General features: G+C 39.0%; 1 protein-coding gene across 3 annotated transcripts; it reads right to left on the bottom strand.

The window, feature by feature from the left end:
* Positions 1 to 991: 991 nt before the first annotated feature.
* On the bottom strand, positions 992 to 14,371 carry Mbip (MAP3K12 binding inhibitory protein 1). 3 transcript variants are annotated; one of them, XM_005343715.2, is made up of 9 exons: positions 14,213 to 14,371; positions 10,627 to 10,746; positions 8,680 to 8,898; positions 8,495 to 8,591; positions 6,067 to 6,132; positions 5,680 to 5,832; positions 4,200 to 4,297; positions 2,857 to 2,895; positions 992 to 1,589 (listed from the first exon to the last, which is right to left on the bottom strand). In XM_005343715.2, exons 1-9 carry the CDS (start codon positions 14,339 to 14,341, stop codon positions 1,482 to 1,484), a joined length of 1,029 nt encoding a protein of 342 aa, XP_005343772.1. In that variant the 5' UTR covers positions 14,342 to 14,371; the 3' UTR covers positions 992 to 1,481. The 3 variants fall into 3 exon arrangements, with proteins under 3 accessions (XP_005343772.1, XP_005343773.1, XP_013202794.1); XM_005343716.2 differs by having other exon boundaries at positions 992 to 1,586; XM_013347340.2 differs by lacking the exon at positions 4,200 to 4,297.
* Positions 14,372 to 19,380: the final 5,009 nt, after the last annotated feature.

Below are 19,380 nucleotides of genomic sequence, written 5' to 3'. Positions count from 1 at the left end.
TTCTAACTTTTTACCATACTCTCTTCTTCTAAGGACAACAAACACCATTAGGAAGAAACAGATGGGGCGAGGAACGGTGTCAAGTAACAAAAAGCCCTAGAGGAATGGTCATTAGGTAGCTTGGATTAATCTTCCTCCCTAAACTCCTGGTATCACTTTTCAGTGAGCGATGCACTCAAAAGGACAAAGGCTGACAGTTTACTAGCCTAGAATAGTTTTTGCCAGGACCTTATACTGGATGAGTTTATCTACACTAGCGGACACGGCATGGGACTAAGTCCTGGCTTTTTTAGAAGGTTCCAGACGCAACAGTAAGCAGTGGTTCTCAGAGTTGGGATGACACTATGTACTAGAGCTAATCAAAGACAATTAGAAGAGGTTGAGTTTATAAAGACAGAGCTATTGTCTCAGCTCACCTGGGGAAGTAAAAGTGGATAGGCTATTTTATAACTCTTCAAGCAGAGGGGGCTGGAAAGAGCAGCCAGTAGTGAGAATATCCTGACTGCATGAATGATCTAAGTAGTAAAGAAAAAGCAAAGAGGGAGAGCAGAAAACAGCGAGTTAGGGAACAGAACAGTCAGGGCAATGAGCCAGACTGACTGCTGGAGACATTCTGAATCCACATGTTTAGCTATGCTCCCCCAGGTAAGCTCCATACTCCTGAGTCTTTCCTAACCTCTCTTCCCTTACAAGTGATCTGAGGTGCATTTCTGATGCTTGGGTCCAAACGGCTCTCAGACAGCTACATGCAGCTGTATCTTTCACATGCTGTTTCCAGCCGTGGTAATGAAACCTCTCTGTGATGGCCTTCTTACTGTCCAAGGAGGGATGCCTGTTAGACACTAAGGTTTACTAGGCCACTCCTTCAGGACAGACCAGCATGGTCATGCAATCTTCACAGTTGTCAGTGAGGTAGGTTCTCCTGTCATCCCCCTTTAGAGAGCAGCAAAGCAGGGCACAGAGATTAACTCGCTCAAGGCCACACAGTCAATAGTGATAAAGCTGACCGATTCTTTATTTATAATACAAAAGACATATAAAAATTATATACATGCATTTGTCAGGGTTTTTGTCAGTAAAATTTTGATAAACACCCACTATGTACAAAATACTAATATAAACTAAGAAAATAACCATTCAATATTATAAATACAAACTAAGAAAGTGGTTATTCAATGTTACAAATATAAAGTCCTTTTAAATACAACTATCAAAATAATAATCTCTGGTGGACCACCAAAAGAAGTTCTTCCAAATTAAGTTTTTCAATATCTAAGATGCCTCCTTTAAAACAGAAGGAAATAGATTCAAACAGCGCGATCTTCAAGGTTCACATCATCTCCAAACACTGGAACACCTGATTATTTGCTGCAAGCCAGACTCATGTTAAAATAAACCTTGACCTCACAGAGAAGTTTATATTCATAAACACACTGCAAATCATTAAAAACATGTAATCTGCACGCATGATGAGGCAGTTCTCACGGAAGGTGGTGAGCTGCCATGGACTCTGCTTCTCTTGATTTTCTGAGCAGGGATCGTTTGAGGGCACTAATTTTCTCGTCCAGCTCAGCCAGTGAATAGTTCTGCTGGAAACAAGACGAAGACACTTAAGTTTCCTCATGCAGACAGAGTGCTAAGTGAACCATACACACCTGACTACCCAGCAGCATATTAGTACGTGGTGACTATAAGACTGGCAGTTCTGTATGGCGACTGTGCCATAATTTAACAGCATAGACTAATACGGTTTCTATTTCTTCTGGGCTGTAACCATTTACCTGACGTGTGAGGCCCTGGATCCTAGCCCGGCAACACAGAACAAATGTATATATAAACACAATGCCATGCTGCCCTGCTTCTTCCCTAATGACAAAGCACTTGTGGAGTTTTTATGCTTTGAAAGACTAAAAAAAAAAAAGTAAATACAAAACAAAACCCCCGTGAAAAACAAACAGTGAAGAATTAGCTTAAAATACCCAGAACTTTCCTCCTGAGGGACTAACTACATCTGGGAAACAAAGGCTGCTCTTAAGAACGAACTCAAAAATTTACAATAAATATGTAACAAGCTAATCTGAGGAATAAGGGGTGGTGAGACAGGGCCTCACTATGTAGTACAGGCTGGCCTTGAACTTCTGACCCTTCACCATCCTCCTGAGTGCTACAATTTAAAAAGTTTATCATTAAGGCTAGCAAAATCATACTATTATTTCAAACTGAACTAATAAGGTACTTGGCAGAGAACTAAGCTGCAATAGCCTTTGTGTGTGAGAGGGGTCAGGAGTGTGTGTTTGTGCATACACGTGCCTGTGGAGGCCAGAGACTAACAAAGGGTATCCTCTTCAACTGTTTCCCACCTCACTTTCTGAGACAGGGTCTATCATTGAACTGGCCAGCAGGTGAGCCAGTAAGCACACACCTCCCAGTGTTGAGGGAACAGACCTACAACACTTTGCCTGCTTTGGATGCAGGTGCTAGGGGCTGAAACACAGGCCTCTTGAATGTGCTATAAGTACTTTGCCCACTAAGCTATCTCCCTGGTCATGAAATCACCCTCTTTTTGATTTAGATAATGCTAATTAGTAGTGCCCACAATAGGGAAAGTGGGAAGAGACTGAAGTTATTAGGGCATTTAAGTGTTTTCTAACCTAAATATTCTTCAATTAAAAACAAGCAAAGATTTTTATATTGAGTTAGCCTGTTGGAGTCATTCTACCCTCTTACGGTAAAACTATTTCCCTAATTCAACCTAAAGTCTGCCAAGGTACGGCCTAAATGCAGCCAGAGTAGACACTTTCATTACTAAGATAAAAAGCTCATTAATCTATTCAGAAGGAAGACTCAGTAACTTACTTGTGGGGGTTGGACTTTTCTTCTTTTTCCAGAGAAGTTCTAGTTTAAAAGTAACAAAATAATCATTATTTAGAAAATATCACCATTACTTCCTTTATAGATAACCGCAATACACAAACAGCCTCTGGGAGCCCAAAGCAGAGCTCCAAACTTCCCAAGCATTGTCTGCAAAGTTACAGGGGCAGAGGAGGGCGCTGTTACTGTGCAACAGTGTAACAGCAAGCTCCTCTACAAAGACCCCCTTCCCATTCCTTCCCAGCCAGTCACAAGTCCGGGAAACTGGGAAAGAGGTGCTCTTGGAATTTTCTACTTGGATTCTTTTAAAAGAATCTTCCCATTCTGGGAAACTGACCACGGGAAGAAACAGTGGATAGAGGTAAAGGGAATTTGGTATACTGCACTAAACACACACACACTTGCAAACAGACATCTTTGGCCACTGAAAGCACTGTGACTGAGACAACAGCTCCTTATCCACTGTGTGACTCAAAGGAGTGTCTACCTCACCCCAACTGTAGCTAATGAGAAAGGATGGGGAACAAGGAGGAATTTTCTGCAAACTTCTCTTCTGAGAAACAAAGAACAGTCCCTTGGGCCACTACTGTATGTGGATAAAACACCTAACGTTTATAGCAGCCTTGCCATCTACCAAAGGAAGAAGCCAACACCAGACAGAGCCAAGAGGAGCAGGAACTCAAGTATTTCTCAACCATGACTTTGCCACAAGATCAGCCCTGAGGTCTGTGTCTCACTGTTTTATAATTTCCATACTGCTTGAGTGGGTTTAGATTCATATTTCTTACAGATGGGCTAAAAAGACAGCACAGTGGTGGAACACTTGCCCTGCATGACCCAATTCTTTCTATACTTTCGTCTTAGTTCACAACATCAGAAACCACTGCGTGGAAATTTGAAAAGGAACATTCTGGCAAAAATTCCTTGGCTGCTACCAAAGGGGTCAGTCAGGGAACCATGGCTAACTTTGTGTCATGAAGTCAACCTAACAGTCGAGCAGTGACTTTTTCTACAAATATTCATCAAATTGAAAAAAAAAAAAAAAAAAAAAAACCAACAAAAAACCAGCCACAGAAGCCACCAAATTATAGCTATATCCAGAGGCTTTTTATCTTCTCCAGGCAGGGATTTACTGAAAGCATTTAGCAGGGAAGTGACTTATGAAAACAGTATTTGCAAAGATTTATGATAGCTTAGCAATACGACATCAACCAAGAATGAAGAGACGGTGCCATGTTAGTTTAACATGGATCAATTGAGTGTACTGATACATAACAAAGATTATAAACCAAAATAAGACTTTGTTTTTAAAAGACATCAGTACTTACTACAGATTGAAAGTATTCAGGAGAGATGCCTTCCAACTCAAGGATTTTATCTTCAAGCTTCTTAATTCTCTGATAAATGTCTCTTGGTACTGGACCACCTAAATTCATGAGGGAAAAATGCCAAAATCTTAATGAATAATTCTGTTTCATCATTTTTATACTTAAAATACCATGTATACATAAGAACAAAAACACTTAAAGTTAGGAAAAAGCAGAGAGGAAGCAAAATAAACTGAAATCCTGAACTCACAGTTTCACCCTGAGTTGCAATTTCACTTTGAGTTCTGTGAGACAAATTATAGACTCTGCTTTCTAAATATTGCTTATGCGCCTTACAATGCTACAAGTGTTTTACAAAATTCATTTTATGAGCTACTGAAAATAGTGTTTCTAATAGGTGCTGGTAGTTCCTTAGAAGGTAGTCACTCAGCAGTGACAAGATGACAATTCCACGTGACAGCTGTGTTTATCCTATCATTTCCTGCAAATTCTACTTCTAGGACCTTGAGAAGTAATGAGAGGGGTTTTCCCATAATTCTCCACTGTACTTCTTTTGGAGGAGGGCAGGGTGTATTGAAGATACTTAGACATCAAGTTCATTATTATATTCAGATTCTTTCTACTCCTTCAGACATCACCACTGTGACTTCCTTGGTCTAGACCCCAGTCTCTCTGGTAAGTACTGCGTCTGCTATGTGTTTGAGAGTTACAGAGAACTATTAAAGAATTTTTAGCCAGGTAGAAACAAGATGAGATACAAGCTTGAAAAACTGCAATTTGGCCATGGGGTGAAAAATAACCCAGAGGAGGGAGTTTAGTGACAAACTCTTTGTCTGTCTCTTGTCACCCAAGGACAGAGATTACAGGCACTTCATTTCCTGCAGTAGCTGTGCAGAGGGAAGCAGAGACATGTAGGAACATTTAGGAGGAGAATCATGAGCATGGTAACTAACAGGGAAGACTGTGTTTGCTTTCCCGTTCTCACTCACTCTGACATCCTGGGCAAGCTGCTTGAGCTCTGAACTTCAGTCTGCGCCTTTCCCGCAGGAACAGCACACACTTCCACAGGGTACTGTGGCATAGGCAGGACACTTTCACAGAGAGAGTGTTGTTCAATAAATATGGGTTCACTTTTCCCCTGCGCTTATTCATTTATGTTTATTGTCGGGAGTGCACTGTTGTACCTGGCAGGGTGGCTAAGAACACAGGAGTTCTGAAGTTGGCCTCAGCGATGCATTCCATTCATTTCCTGTCGGCACTTCAGTGACCGAGGCTGACAGTCTACTCAGAATTTGTTTCCCAGTTTAGAAAGCGGAATGTGCAGGGAGAAAAAGCAGAACACCAGACCTTTATAGATTTCTCACCAGTAGCAACTGTTTCACGCACCTAGAATGAGGGCTTTCCAAGGAATGTTCAAGGAAAATTCGGAAGCTAAATGAATCTAATTTCCTTAAGACTTGACAGTCCGAACCCGACTCACCCGTCTGCAACCGCAGGTGAGCCTCCATGTTCTGGAGCCGCTCTTCCACAGCCTGATTCCCACAGTCTCGGAGCGTGCCTGGAGGCTTGTGACCTGACCCCGGAATTCCTTCTGGTCTGGTCTGTGGTCCATATGTATTCACAACTCTAGAAACTAAGTTAAGAGACTTTTAGGTCCATGTGAATTTATGTTTCAAAAACAGAAATTTTCTCTCCCTAACAGTATATTTTTTCCCATAACGGTCACCTAATCAAAAGCTCAAAAAGGAAGAAAGGCAATGCTTTTGTTTTAGAATAAAGTTTAGATAGGAAAAGTATTTCTATTCCATATTGTTATGAAGCTCCACGAACTTCTGCCAGTGACAGATATCATACGGCAGCTACTTACCCTTGACATGACTTTTAAATCCAGGATAAGGAGTAAAGATGGCATCGGTTCTTGCACAACTATTTTCTAGGGAGAATTTGGATGAATTTAGTTCAAATATATTCTTAATTACAAATGTATAAAATTATGATAAACTTCTAATAATTCATATTTTACTCAAGAAAGAATTTAAAATAAAAATAATATAACTGCATTACTATCACATAGACTAGTCTGGGTGATCTTTATCCTCTGAAGTGAATCACATGTGATATTTTTATGTATATGTATATGTAATATTTTCATATATAGAAAAACCATTAACATTAAATGTCATAACTTCTGATAGCTATTACTAAGTTCCATTGACCTTTGGAGAAAAAATCCACATATTCTAGAGTACCATATTCTAATTCCATTATAGAAACAGAAACCAATTTACCAGATTATCTTTAAAAACTTTCAGCATTTTTGTTATTACCAAATTAGTGAACATCTTACAGAGGGATGGATTGATTGGATATTTTATACTTCTTTTTTAATCTTCAGATAAAAAAGGACACTGAAGTCTCAAGTACAATACACATAGAGACCTCAAGTACAGCACACACTTCACCTCTGTTCCTAGATTTCCAATGTTTATTTAAAAATTCCTCATCAGAAGGCATCACATCTCTTAATCTTACTATTAAAAAACTGTAATTTTAAAAAAGATATGTAAAATTTCCCAATATTTTTATCAAAGTGAAACCTGTAATTTCTTTAATTAACAAATAACTTCTATGGAAAGAAATTAGAGATACATTAACAAAATGCATACTATTAAATATTAGTATAATTGTAATCTATAAAACACTATATAATAAATAACATATAGAAATATATGTTAATATTTGAAGTAACAGTAAAATTATACATTGGTAGTAAATTTTCTGTTAAATTCCCATCATTACTTTATAAAAAATGGGTACAAAATGATTTAAGAGTCTTTTGTTATTCCATGAAATCTGATTTTTAAAAATAATATTTTTCTTAGATCAACCGAAAGGTCTTTAAAATACACTAACACATGAAAATGTATTTTTTTAAGCTTAAGTTTAACACATCTGTGATAAGACAAAACTAAACAAAATTGAAAACCCACTTAACATTTTATATTTAAAGACTAAACAGACTCATTTTCTTTTCCTTGGAAACACCTCAATATATATATAAGGGGCCTACACTTCTCTATTCTTTCTATTCTTTCATTGGTCTGAGGGTATTAAAAAAAAAAAAGCTATGATCCATCCCAGGGCTAGAGTCCAAATGCAGAGCTATCAGCAAGAAGTGCAGCCTGGTGTGGGGACAGTGAATGAGTGCTAGTCACTCTCGCAGTAATTCTTGCGAGCACTGTTTGGAGCCAGGAGGGATTGAATGGGCCAGGAATCCTGCTGAGCATTTCAATTCTTGTCAATTTCTATCCCCTGATGGTTTATAATAATAGAGTTAGCAGGAAGCACAGAGGAATAACATTAGTGACACATGCACTTGCTCCCTCAACAAACCCTTTCTCTTGAGGTGCGCACAACTGGACTGGCGTACCTGAGATTTTTGCCACTGTTATACCTGTTCTAAAATGCTAAATCTAGAGAGCCACAAAAGCCAACAGTGAAAAAGTTAAGTTTAGAACCCAAAGCGAGCTTACATTATTATGTTAAGAGCATCCTGTATCAATGTGATTATGAATCACTTCCAGGTTCAACTGACAATTCCATGCTTATAATCATTAGCCAAGAGATATTAAAGGCAATAAGAAAAACTGTGGTCCAATTACAAACATTCCTCCATATGTTTTTCCTAAGATCACAAGGAAAACTGACTATGAACTATGGCAGTGCCAGACAGTGTATGGTGCTCTGCAGGCACATTGCTAGACCTGAAACACACTGCAGCAGCATATGAACAGGGAAAGGAGACTCAGGAAAACCAGCAAACAACAAAAAACGGAAAAACACCGAGGACTCCAGTCTTCATGGCAAGCTGGAGAGATCCATGATGAGACTCAGGAGTAAAGGGAAAACTGCCCCTTCTTGAGGAATGCTACCAGCTTTACTAAATTCACTGAATTAACATAATTCCACAGGTACATTTACAGATCTGAATGTCATATTGCTTTGTTCTTCCGGAGCGAGTCTGAACACCACCACCCAACACTCACCTTCACTTTCAGCTTCTCCCACTCGCAGTAAACATGTCTCTGCAGTTTACCTCCACTTGACTTTTGTGTAACCAAAATGAAAATCAGCTTGACGACACTGCCCATTACTAAATAAAACTCTACTGCCTTAATTACCAACTAAAAACTTGTAAAACTGAATTTTGTTCTTAATGTTATTCATGTTTAAGACAAAATATTACAGCACTTGTCAAAATATTTAAAATCCTATAAAAATAAACTTCTAGTTACCTTGATTACAATCAATAACATTGCAAAATTCCCTGACGTTGTTTTCATTGATTTCAGCTTGTTTTCTTTCAATAAATGCAGATATTCTCCTGTCAATCTACAAACAATAAATATTTTAACAATCAAAACACAACAGAACTCTTAAAAGTAATGTCTCCGCCCCACCCTGCACCACTCAAGCTTACTTCTGCTTTCCCAGCCTTTATCTGAACAACTTCTGGATCAAAATGGATTTGTGTCTTTTTCACATCCAAATCACAATCTCTGAGCTTTCCTTCATCCTGTAGGTCCCCAGTGGGATGTTTAGCATTTAGTTCACTCTTGGTTTCCGTTTCTGTCTGTCTGAGCTCTTCAACAGCAGTTGAATTCTCTTTAATTAAAGACTGAAGTTTTGCTAAAAAAGGCTAAAAAGAACACAGTGACATCTGCTCAGGTTCAAACTACTCTAAATTTGTGATATATTTATATAAATGGGTATTGAGTAAATGACTATTACCAGTTATTAAATATAAAAAGCTGGCAGACAGGGATAAACAGGTCTGACTATACACGTGTTTGCTGCTTTCTATTACTATCGCCCTTATCGTTTGCTGTAAAAGTACTTAAAAAAAAAAGAAACAGAATGAAAACCTGAGGAAATTTAAATCTTTCTTTGAGGAAATCATTCTGTCACTCATCTTTTATTTTGTGCCAAATCAAAGCCTTTAGTCTCTGGCCTGGATGCCATTAATTAACACGTCACTCAGAGCACTAGGTCCGTTCTCTCCTTGGCAGGAGAGCAGTGCTCTCTCTCACTCAGCGATGCCCTGCATTATCACAGGATCTGGAGATTCTCCACTTCAAAGTGCAGTTGGCCAAAATGAATGAGAGCACGGATATGAAGTATGTAGGTGTTACTCTAAGTGAACAGTCAGCCTTTTTCTGACATAGTGAGATATCTTATTGGGTCATGAAATGAAATTTTACAAAAGAAGATGAACAATGGGAGAAGAAAGAAAAAAATGAAACAAAACAAACAAAACACGCTACAAAGACCCCTAGCTGGAAACAGCTCATTCTAACTAGAGTGGGTTTAAAATAAATGGTTCTTCATAATGGAAATTCACTTACTTCTGTTCTTTTAGCCATCCCCACCCCAACATGGTCCACATTTGAGTTCTATAGCTCACTGCCTGCCCTTTAAACAAACTGTTAGCTGTTATTTATTTATTTTTTTAATCATGAAACACAGTTAAACATTCTCAAAAAGTCAATGAATGCAAGGTTGAAAATTAACACATTATTCCTAAACAATATCCCAATCATCTTTTCATACAATTTTGCTTCCATTGTCTGCTACACCAAACACTCCTCTGAAACCTCATGACATCTTAAACACAGCAGAGTGACCGGGAAAATGGTTCTGCTCATCCTTGGTGCTTCACACTTCACTCTGACTCAAGAGAACCTGCAACTCCATCAATTACACTTGCAGAGATGTTCAACAACAACCAGCAAGGCCACAACACTGTTCATTTCTTAAACTGAAATATTAAAAAAATGTAACAATACCATTATAAATAATTCAATATTGACTTCCAATATCAAGGGTAAATTATTTCAAATTATTAAGAGGAAATAGTGACTGGCTACTCACTAAGATGAAACATTAATGTCACAGAAATTACTTTCTTTTTAAAAACTATGCTGAAACTGTTTAATTGCAATAGACACTCCAGGATGTGTCATGCTGGGATAATGCCACTTCTTGAACCACTGAAAGCACTCCATGAGCCTCCAAACTTACCCAAGGCATGGAATCATTATCATAGCATGACTCACACCTGCCGTGTCTTATTGCTTAATTATAACCCACCATAGATGAACTGTATTGAATTTTCAGCAAAGCCTAGAATTGAATAGAACTGTATTTATTCAATTTCATACCCACATTGGCCTATTGGGCTTATATCCTATAACTATCACGATCACTGGTGAAATGGACAGACCTAGACTCAATACAGAGTTACATAACCTTCATTAATAGCACTGTTAAGAGTGTTGAGGTAGCACTGGCAAATACTGCAGCTAGTTTAACTGTAATTAATTTCTATTTTCAATACCCCAGTAAATATTTCTAATATGAAATTTACCTGTAAATACAGAACGTGCTGCTCAAGTGCAGTAAGAACCAATGCAGGCTGGGACGCTGAGAGGCTCTGCAGCCTGTTCCAATCGATTGTAATTTTCACCACATCATCTCTGAGGTTAAGCTTCAAAGGGGCAAACCAGCAACATCACAAAAATTACACGATTAAGCTGTATATCTGGGATTATCACAAAAATAAGATTTCTATGGAGTAATGCATGCCTATTTGCTTGAAGTTACTAAGTTTCAATGACATAATAAATACTTTACCTAGCTGCCATTTTAAAAATCAAAGGGTGCAGCTTTGAAACAAATGAATAAAAACACGTGCTGTTATTCTAATTCTGTTCCTATGTGTGTATCATGGGGCCATCTTCGAGGGGAAGCCACCCACGAAAGATAAAAAGATGAACCCTCTTTTGATACTTGGGTATCTAAAATACCTTTGGAAAGTGTCCCAAAACAGATGTGCCCTAGCTGGACTCCTACTAATTTCAGCTAAGCATTCAAGAGAGGAAGCACAACCGCTTTACACAAGGTCCAGAAAGTGCACTCTCTTTGTTCCACACCACACAAACACATGCCTAAAATATCCATGACTTCAAAGCCTTTTCACTTTTGTTGTTTTCAAATTTAACCAACTCAAAAAAAAAACCAACTTAAAACTCAAGTAATTATTTCACATAAAAATCAAAGTATTAGTTACGAAATTGTTCAGCTGAAAAACAAGTGCTTTTCCACAGCAGTACAACAAATGACCAGAACGGGATGTCCAGTGTTTCCAAAGGATTTTCTAGTAAAATTTAAGTCTCATTACATGAAAATTTCTCATCAGCTAGTGATTTATTAGAACAAAACTATATTCAGAAAACTACCAAGAACCTGAATATAAAATTAATATCCCCAAATCAGTCAAAACTTTAGAGAAGAAGCTTCCATCTGTGCTCACTTGACTGAGTATGAGGGAATCCCTATAAACTTTCTAAGGACATATATCATAGCACTGTGTAAGGACAGACTCCATAGTGAAAGCAAGTATCTTATTTTGCAAGAATAACTTATGGAAAATTAGCTATATTTTCCAAACTAAAGATACAAGTTTCATGAGTTCAAATGTAAATAAAATGAGATTTATAATATAAGAATAAAAAAAACATAAATCACTGTCTATGAAACCAAAGAAATCTCGGGTTCCCAAGCTAAGCACGCCACTGTATAACAGATATAGACACTTATTGCTCAGACCAGAGGCATTAGAAGTCCCATACTTGGCAGACATAGGAAATATGAAATTTTACATAGGCTATACTGGCAAAGATAAGCTTATAACTAGGTTAAGATCTGATGTTAGGATTAATTAGTAAGACTAATACATTCATTAATGTGCACGAAAGTAATCCATCAGCATGTGTTGACAGTCCTCCAAGAGATCTATAGTTGATTATGGCAAATTTAGACGGTTTGGGAAAAAAACAGGCAAAGCTTAAACCAGAGCAAGGCATCACATTCTCTAGAGAAAGTAAGTGCAGAAAAGCAATCTTAATGGTTGGATCATATCCTCATAGCAATTTAGCAGAATAATGTAAGTCTTCAAAGGAAATTCAAGATACTCAGTCTTTTATGGAAACTAAACAATAATGTCATAAATTAATTTAAAAATGACCCCCAAATACATCCAATTATTCATTCAGCAAATTCCTCATTAACAATATGAACTCTATGCATTTTTACCTCATAACTCTTGGAACAGCAACCAGACATTCAAAAATTTCTATTAATACACTATTAACATAGATTAATCAATTATGTAAGTTCAGTAAAAACATTACTATTTTAAAAAACCTAAACTAACAAATCTTTAGCTTGATAACATGGGCCAAAGAAAGGAAAGGAAAACGTTAATATTCCTATGTTTTGCATTTGGAGGAAAGAAATACTTTTTAACAATTCAGTTTTATACTTTCAATTGAAAAGTACTAATAATTCAATGATACTTCAGATGAACTTAGGCATGTCACAATTTACATCTTAAAAATCCTTTTAATTTGTCGCAAAAGGACACACTCCCCACGGGCAACTTATACATGTGTATAGCTTAAATCACACATCTCAAAGTACATGATATTATTAAAGTAGCATTTAACTGATTTTTTTTAAAAAAAATCTTTTATTTGACACTTGTACAAAAGCCCCTTTATTATGTTACGAAAACCTCACTTTCTCTAAACAGTTTTTAGCAGGTGGCATAAGTTAAGATTTAATCATTACTCCACTTGAACCTTTAAATAAATTCATTAAAATTTTGAAAAACTAAATATGCAAAATAATTTAGATATTCAAATCTTTTATCAATGTACATTATTTTTACAACTTCTAAACATAATGAACGAGAATATTTTTTATTTTTTTCTCATCTTGACAGTAGAATATGAATGAATAAGTCTTGAAGTTACAAATTCATGCCAAAAAAAGTTCTCTGACTTTTGAACTTTTAAATTAAAGATCTGGGATATTAATTACCACTGATATGTTAATAGGGAAAGTGCTTAAGACTTTGAAACTTTTCTTTTGGTAAATTATTATGCAATTGAGTTTAAAAGTTTTAATGCTTAGAAGATCACTACTATTGCCTCATAACATTAAACTGAACGTACAGCTTAAAGTAGTTTGCCAGTTAAAATAAACATACTGTTTTAAAATGTTTATTAAACTAATTTTTACAAGATTAATTCTTCATCCATCTAAGGGTTTTAAAATAATTCTCAGAAATCAGGCTAACGCCCTCCTGTCATAGGTTCCACTGCTCTGGACACAAACGTGGGCTGTTCCATTTCATAGACTACTAGATCAGCCCCCAGACAAACCAGAAAACATGTCTGACAAAATACTTCTAAAAGCGGGCAATCATACTTTTGCTCCTTAGTAAAAATTAGCTTCATTATATCATAAACGAGTTTATCTAATAAAGTGAAAGAACCTACCTTTTAAAATCGAATTTTACTATGACATTTCTGTAAGAGCAATCGATTTGCTAATAAATAGTTACACTTACACGACAGTGGTAATGAAGTTAGAATCGGTCATACATAATTCATCCAAAAATTTACACTAAAATTTAGGCACACTGCAAGTTATATTTTAAAAATTCTCATACACCACCCTGTCCGTTTCAAAGAGTGACAGATGCAATAAATTAAAAGAGAAACAAAACCCAGAGTAAAACACCCCCTCAAGAGTACAGATGGCACTTAGGAAAAGTTTCAGGCCATACTAACCAGTGAATTTCTGCAGTAAATACACGGTGGGCAGAAGGACCGTCAGCGCCAGGGGCCCCCTCAACCCTCATCATCTCTCATGCACTGATTTTCTGCAAGCGTTCGGCGCCAGCACCCAGGTTTTCTCCAGACCTTGGTACTCACGCTCGGTCACCGCGTGTGCAGCTGGCCTCTCCCGGCCCCAGGCCGCTGGGCCCCGGCTCCTCCCGGTCACGGCAGCCGCGGGCGGCACCGGGCCAGAGGGCTCCGCGGCCCCCGCTTCAGAGAGAACTAGGGGGAGAGGACCGGGATGCTCCCCACCGCACCTCCACTTACCTGTCCCGTTAGGGTGTGCAGGGAACGAAAGAGTTCGCAGAGCACCTCGCGGGTGAGGAGGGGGCTGGAGCTTCGCTCCGGGGTCCTCTCGCTGCTGCTTGAGGAACTCGGCTCCGCAGCAGCGGCCATGACACCTTCACAGCAGCCCCCAACCGCGGCGGCGAGCGCTCGACCCCGCCCCTCCCTCGCGGGCTTCGTCGCACTGAGATGACGTAAAACCACAGCGTCTCCATTCGCTCTGAGGGTAAGCCCCACCCTCCATGTGACAGACACGCACGGGGACCAATCAAGAGCAAGATAGCCGCGCTCGAAGGGAATGTGGAGGGCTGACTATTTCGAGGTGGGACCTTCTGTTGATGTTTCTTGAGGGTCGCTGTGGCTTAGAAGTCTAGCTTGGCTCTTAGATGCTCCGTGTGAATGCTGGCATATTGAGTTCCGCTATTAAAATTTAGGATGTTAACATGGCGACGTGGAGATGTCTTGGGAAAGAGTGGGTCAGCGATGGAGCGGGGACTGGAAAATTCACCCAGGATGATCGTAACTGATAGGACATTTTCATCCCTACCGGGTGTTTGACACTAAGAATGTAAGAAAAATAAAAGGGCTACATTATGCTTTATTTTCCTACCAGGAGAATACATTGATGCCCACATCTGCAAAACAGTTTGTATCAAATTTCTAACTCGCAACAGTTGCTCAGTGCGATAACTGGACCCTCAGTCCTAAAATGGTTTCAGTATAAATCCAATAGAAATGTAAACCAACTAATTTCATGTAACCACACTCTTTCAAGTTAAGCTAGAAAACTAAATCGATACTCGTCAGGTATTATTGGACAGCTTTATTATAACCGAAAAGGTTAAAATTTTATAAGGGAGAGTGCTATTAAAATTTTATAACAAGCTTAAGAGACAACAAAAGATTTAAAGCTTGTTGGGCGCATGTCTTTAATCTCAGTACTCTGGAGGCAGAGGCAGGCAGATCTCTGAGTTCAAGGCCAGCCTGGTCTACTTAGCGTTTTTCCAGGACAGTCAGGGCTACAAAGAGAAACCCTGTCACCAAAACAAAGAAACAAAGCAAAACAAAAGCAACAAAAATATTAAAACCCTCATTCTGATAGTTCAGTACATTAAACATACAGAAAGTGGGAGAGAGGGAGGAAGTGAGGCTGGTTGATAAGAGGAAGAAGATTGATGGGAGAGGGACTACACAGGGTAGCAGGGAGTGAAGAGGGCCAAAATACAGTATGTAGCTGCATGAAAATGTCATAATGAAGCCCACTATTGTGTATAACTAGTAATTGCTAATAAAATTTTACAAAGAAATAAAAGGCCACAAATTAAAAAGAACATACAGAAAGTAGAGGTACAGACTTAACGTGCATTCTTTAGTTTGAGAACAGGTTGAGCGAATGAAGAAATAAGGAACCGAGAGACACCGAGATAAGGACAGGAAAAAAAAATCAAAGAACTCCTTTGATCTGTCTAACGAGTCTCTTACTCAGTTACTTCTAAAAATTTCTGGTATCATCAGACTTAACAGAATCTTGAGAAAGCTTGCCTGTTTCCTCGCTAGCAGTAAGATATAACACACCTGATAGCACTCCTATCTTTGGTGATGGAGCCTGTGTGAGATGTGAACCCAAATCAAGCAAGCCTCTTAGTCAAGTCCCTTGTCCTTATAGCTAAAAGAAATTCACAATTTGTTGCACAGTTAGCACATTTTTGTCTCTTGTTCTCTTGTTAATGGGGAATAATTGTTATGTGGAATCTAAAAGTCCTTGCTCTGTGCCAAGTAATGAACTTCAGATTTTTTAAAAAATAAGGAACATTTTATTACCATTTGGGAATGATTAAGGTGCTGCTCATTCTTTGTCCTCACTGATTTTGAAATCCAAGTTTTTTAATTTCACAATTTTTATTTTTAGTTGTGTTTGTGCCCAAGGAGGCCGAAGTATGGGATGTGAATTGCCCTACATTGGGGCTGGGAATCAACCTCCAGCCTTCTATAAGAACAGTTGCATTCTTAACCACTGAACAACACTGAACTCTCTCTCTCTCTCTCTCTCTCTCTCCCCCCCCCCCAAACTTCAAATCTTACTTGATTTCTTTTTATTGTTGTTCTGTTTTTTTTTTTTAAGTCAGGGTTTCTCTATGTAGCCCTGACTGTCCTGGAACCTCCAGAGATTCACCCGAGCCGGGCGGTGGTGGCTCGCCTGCCTCTGTCCCCCAAGTGCTGGTATTTAAGGCATGCACCACCACTCCCAGCTTTCTGCTTGATTTCTTGAACCCCTAATATAGGAATAACTAATGGTCATTTCATGTATCTATCAATTCTCTACTAATTCTGTTATTTATAACCCAGGCCGGCATTTGCACTTTATCATTGCTTACTTAGATCACTCTTAGAATTTATTTCCTCCAAGCGCTATGTCGTCTGCCTTGACATCTTCTTTCTTCCCTGATGCCCAGTGAGCTCATTTCAGACATTTTCCTTCTTTTGTGATAAAAGCTTCTATTTTAAGTAGAAGGCTTTATAGGACAAAAAGATGTTAATTCCCTGGGCTAACTGCAGGCAGAAATGTATAGATACCAATGTACAGCAAACGTATAATAAATACTGAAATTTAGAAAGGGAATAATTTGCCCTTTATAGAAAACTAATTACAGTTTATGAAGTGGGATCTGAAAAATCGACTGCTCAGCAGAAATGCTTCAAAGTGTTGATGTTGGCAATAGCAGCAGAGTTTAGAGTACTGTCCTGCAAGCTTATGCCAAGAAGCAATTGAGAGGATAGAATTAGAAGTGGAATCTAGGCTATCTCCCTTATCAACAAAAATGCCTCTTATAATGAGCTTTAAAGGGCATTGCTGACTCCATCATAATCCATTACCCAGAAAAAATGCCCAAGGTATCATGTTTTTAAAAATATGTGATAATACAACTTTTTTTTCTAATGCAGAAAATCAAATAAGATATTTGTTGCCCCTGACTTTACATCACCTGCTGGTCAGGACCAAGTTCCTTAGAAAGACATGAATCAGGTTCCTCTCACTACTGAACTGTCCCATATTGTTGCAGTTTTGGCATAGACAGCCATCCCTCCTATCTGAGGCAGGTATATACCCAGGCTTCCAGTGGATGCCTGGAAGAGCGATCAGCACCAAACAAACCTATTTATATTACATTTAATTGCTACCATAGATCTCAGCAATCTCAGCACATATAGACATTATTGTTGCCTTTACTGAGAACTTCCAACCTTTCAGCTAGAGGAAGTTTTTGTTTGGCATATCCGGATTGCTAGTATCGCTAGTACCATTACTCTTACGCTTTGGGGGTGACTGTTAAATTGCCATGGTACTGTGCTACCATGGAGGCTCTGATAAGTGAGATAACTGAAAGTGAATAATGAGCCAATAATATATATGTCATAGGGACACTGGACAAAGGGATCCTTCGCGATCAGATAGAGCAAACATATAGCGCTGGATTATATAAACTTCATCACATTGCTCAGCATCACCTGCAACTTTTAATTGTGACATGCTTATTTCTGAAGTAGTGTTTGTATATTCAGATCGTAATTTGCCAAAAGTAACTGAAACCATGGAAACAAAGCCATCGGTAAAGGTAGAATTACTGTATATACTCACTGAGTGCAACTCATGTGTCTACAATGGACTTGTATAATGGGGAAAAGAGAAATTAATCTCTTGGAGGAAAACTGTAACAGATAGTAAGAATGCTATTCAGCAGTTTCTTTTAAAATTCGTGTTGCTGTTTATTTTCTTTGGGGACAGAAAACTCGAAGTGTCCAACTTTTCCTTTAATGAATAAATCTAGATAACCTTCTGTGATGGCTAGTCTTATGTCAACTTCACATACAAATTAGAGTTATCTGAAAGGAGGAAACCTTAATGGAGAAAATGCCTCCATACTATCAGGCTGTAGCAGGCAGGCCTGTAAAGCATTTTCTTAATTAGTGATTGATGGGGGGGTGTGCCCAGCCCATTGTAGGTGGTGCCATCCCTGGACTGGCGGTCCTGGGTTCTATAAGAAAACAGGCTGAGCAAGCCATGGCGAGCAAGCCAGTAAGCAGCACCCATCCATGGATACTGCATCAATTCCTGCATCCAGGTTCCTGCCCTGCCTGAGTCCCTGTCCAGTTTGATGTGAAAGCATAAGCTAAATAAACCCTTTCTTCCCCAACTTGCATTTTGGTCATGGTGTTTCATGACAGCAATAGAAACCTAACTAAGACACACTTCCATCACCATTCTTATTAAAATATATGTTCCCATTCCAAGAGGAAAGATTGGTGATATAGCAAGGAAAGACTGGACCAGATCGAGACTGAAACCCAGCAGGGTAGATGACAAAATCCGTAGGTCCTATAGCTGCAGGTCCTCTATCCCAGGCTCCAGTTTGAAAGGGCTCAGATGGCTCTGCTCCTCCAGCTTTGTTGTCTGAGTAAGAAACAGCCATAATCTTGGCGTCACACACATGTTGCCCAGTCATGCAATTCTTTTTGTAAAAGGGTCCACCAAGGCCCAAACTGGGCTGGCAAGAACACGTTTGGTTAAGTTGATGTCTGTCTGTCTTTTATCCTTGGCATGGATAGTGACTGTGTCTTATCCCACCAATGAGTGCTGGACTTGGTGCAAAGGGGAAGATTTAAGTTCAGTAAATGTGAGTGAATTTGATGGGATGACAAACTCTGATAGGAAAGCAAACAAACAACAAAAACAAAAATCAAAACTAACTTCGAAAGAAAAAAGCAAATAAAATTGTTTCTCACATCTGCAACATCTGTCTCTCTTTTGGGCCGGTACAACTCCCTGTGTGCATCTGTCCTCGGCAGATGTCCCACAGTTCTGGCATCTCCAGCATCGTGAGGGTTCCACTGCAGCCCAGGCTTCACCTTCATGGTTTCTCACAGCGGGCTCTCAGGGCCTTCTTGTTAGGAACACACTGCCTGACTTCAGTGGCTCTCGGGAACACACTGCCTGACTTCTGTGGCTCTCGGGAACACACTGCCTGACTTCTGTGGCTCTCGGGAACACACTGCCTGACTTCTGTGGCTCTCGGGAACACACTGCCTGACTTCAGTGGCTTTCGGGAACACACTGCCTGACGTCAGTGGCTCTCGGGAACACACTGCCTGAC

The sequence above is a fragment of the Microtus ochrogaster genome, chromosome 1, assembly GCF_000317375.1.
Source record: "Microtus ochrogaster isolate Prairie Vole_2 chromosome 1, MicOch1.0, whole genome shotgun sequence".
In the NCBI taxonomy this organism is placed as follows: domain Eukaryota; kingdom Metazoa; phylum Chordata; class Mammalia; order Rodentia; family Cricetidae; genus Microtus; species Microtus ochrogaster.
The sequence above is the reverse complement of the archived record's forward strand: the minus strand, read 5'-3'. Positions and strand labels throughout refer to the sequence as shown.

What these genes read in the sequence shown, in the direction of transcription:
- Mbip (XM_005343715.2), bottom strand. Translation starts at nt 14,341, where the DNA reads ATGGCCGCTGCTGCGGAGCCGAGTTCCTCAAGCAGCAGCGAGAGGACC. An exon ending in TCACCTGCGGTTGCAGACGG is followed by an intron (nt 4,298 to 5,679) that starts GTGAGTCGGGTT and finishes TCATGAATTTAG; the next exon opens with GTGGTCCAGTACCAAGAGAC. An exon ending in CTGAATACTTTCAATCTGTA is followed by an intron (nt 2,896 to 4,199) that starts GTAAGTACTGAT and finishes CTTTTAAACTAG; the next exon opens with AACTTCTCTGGAAAAAGAAG.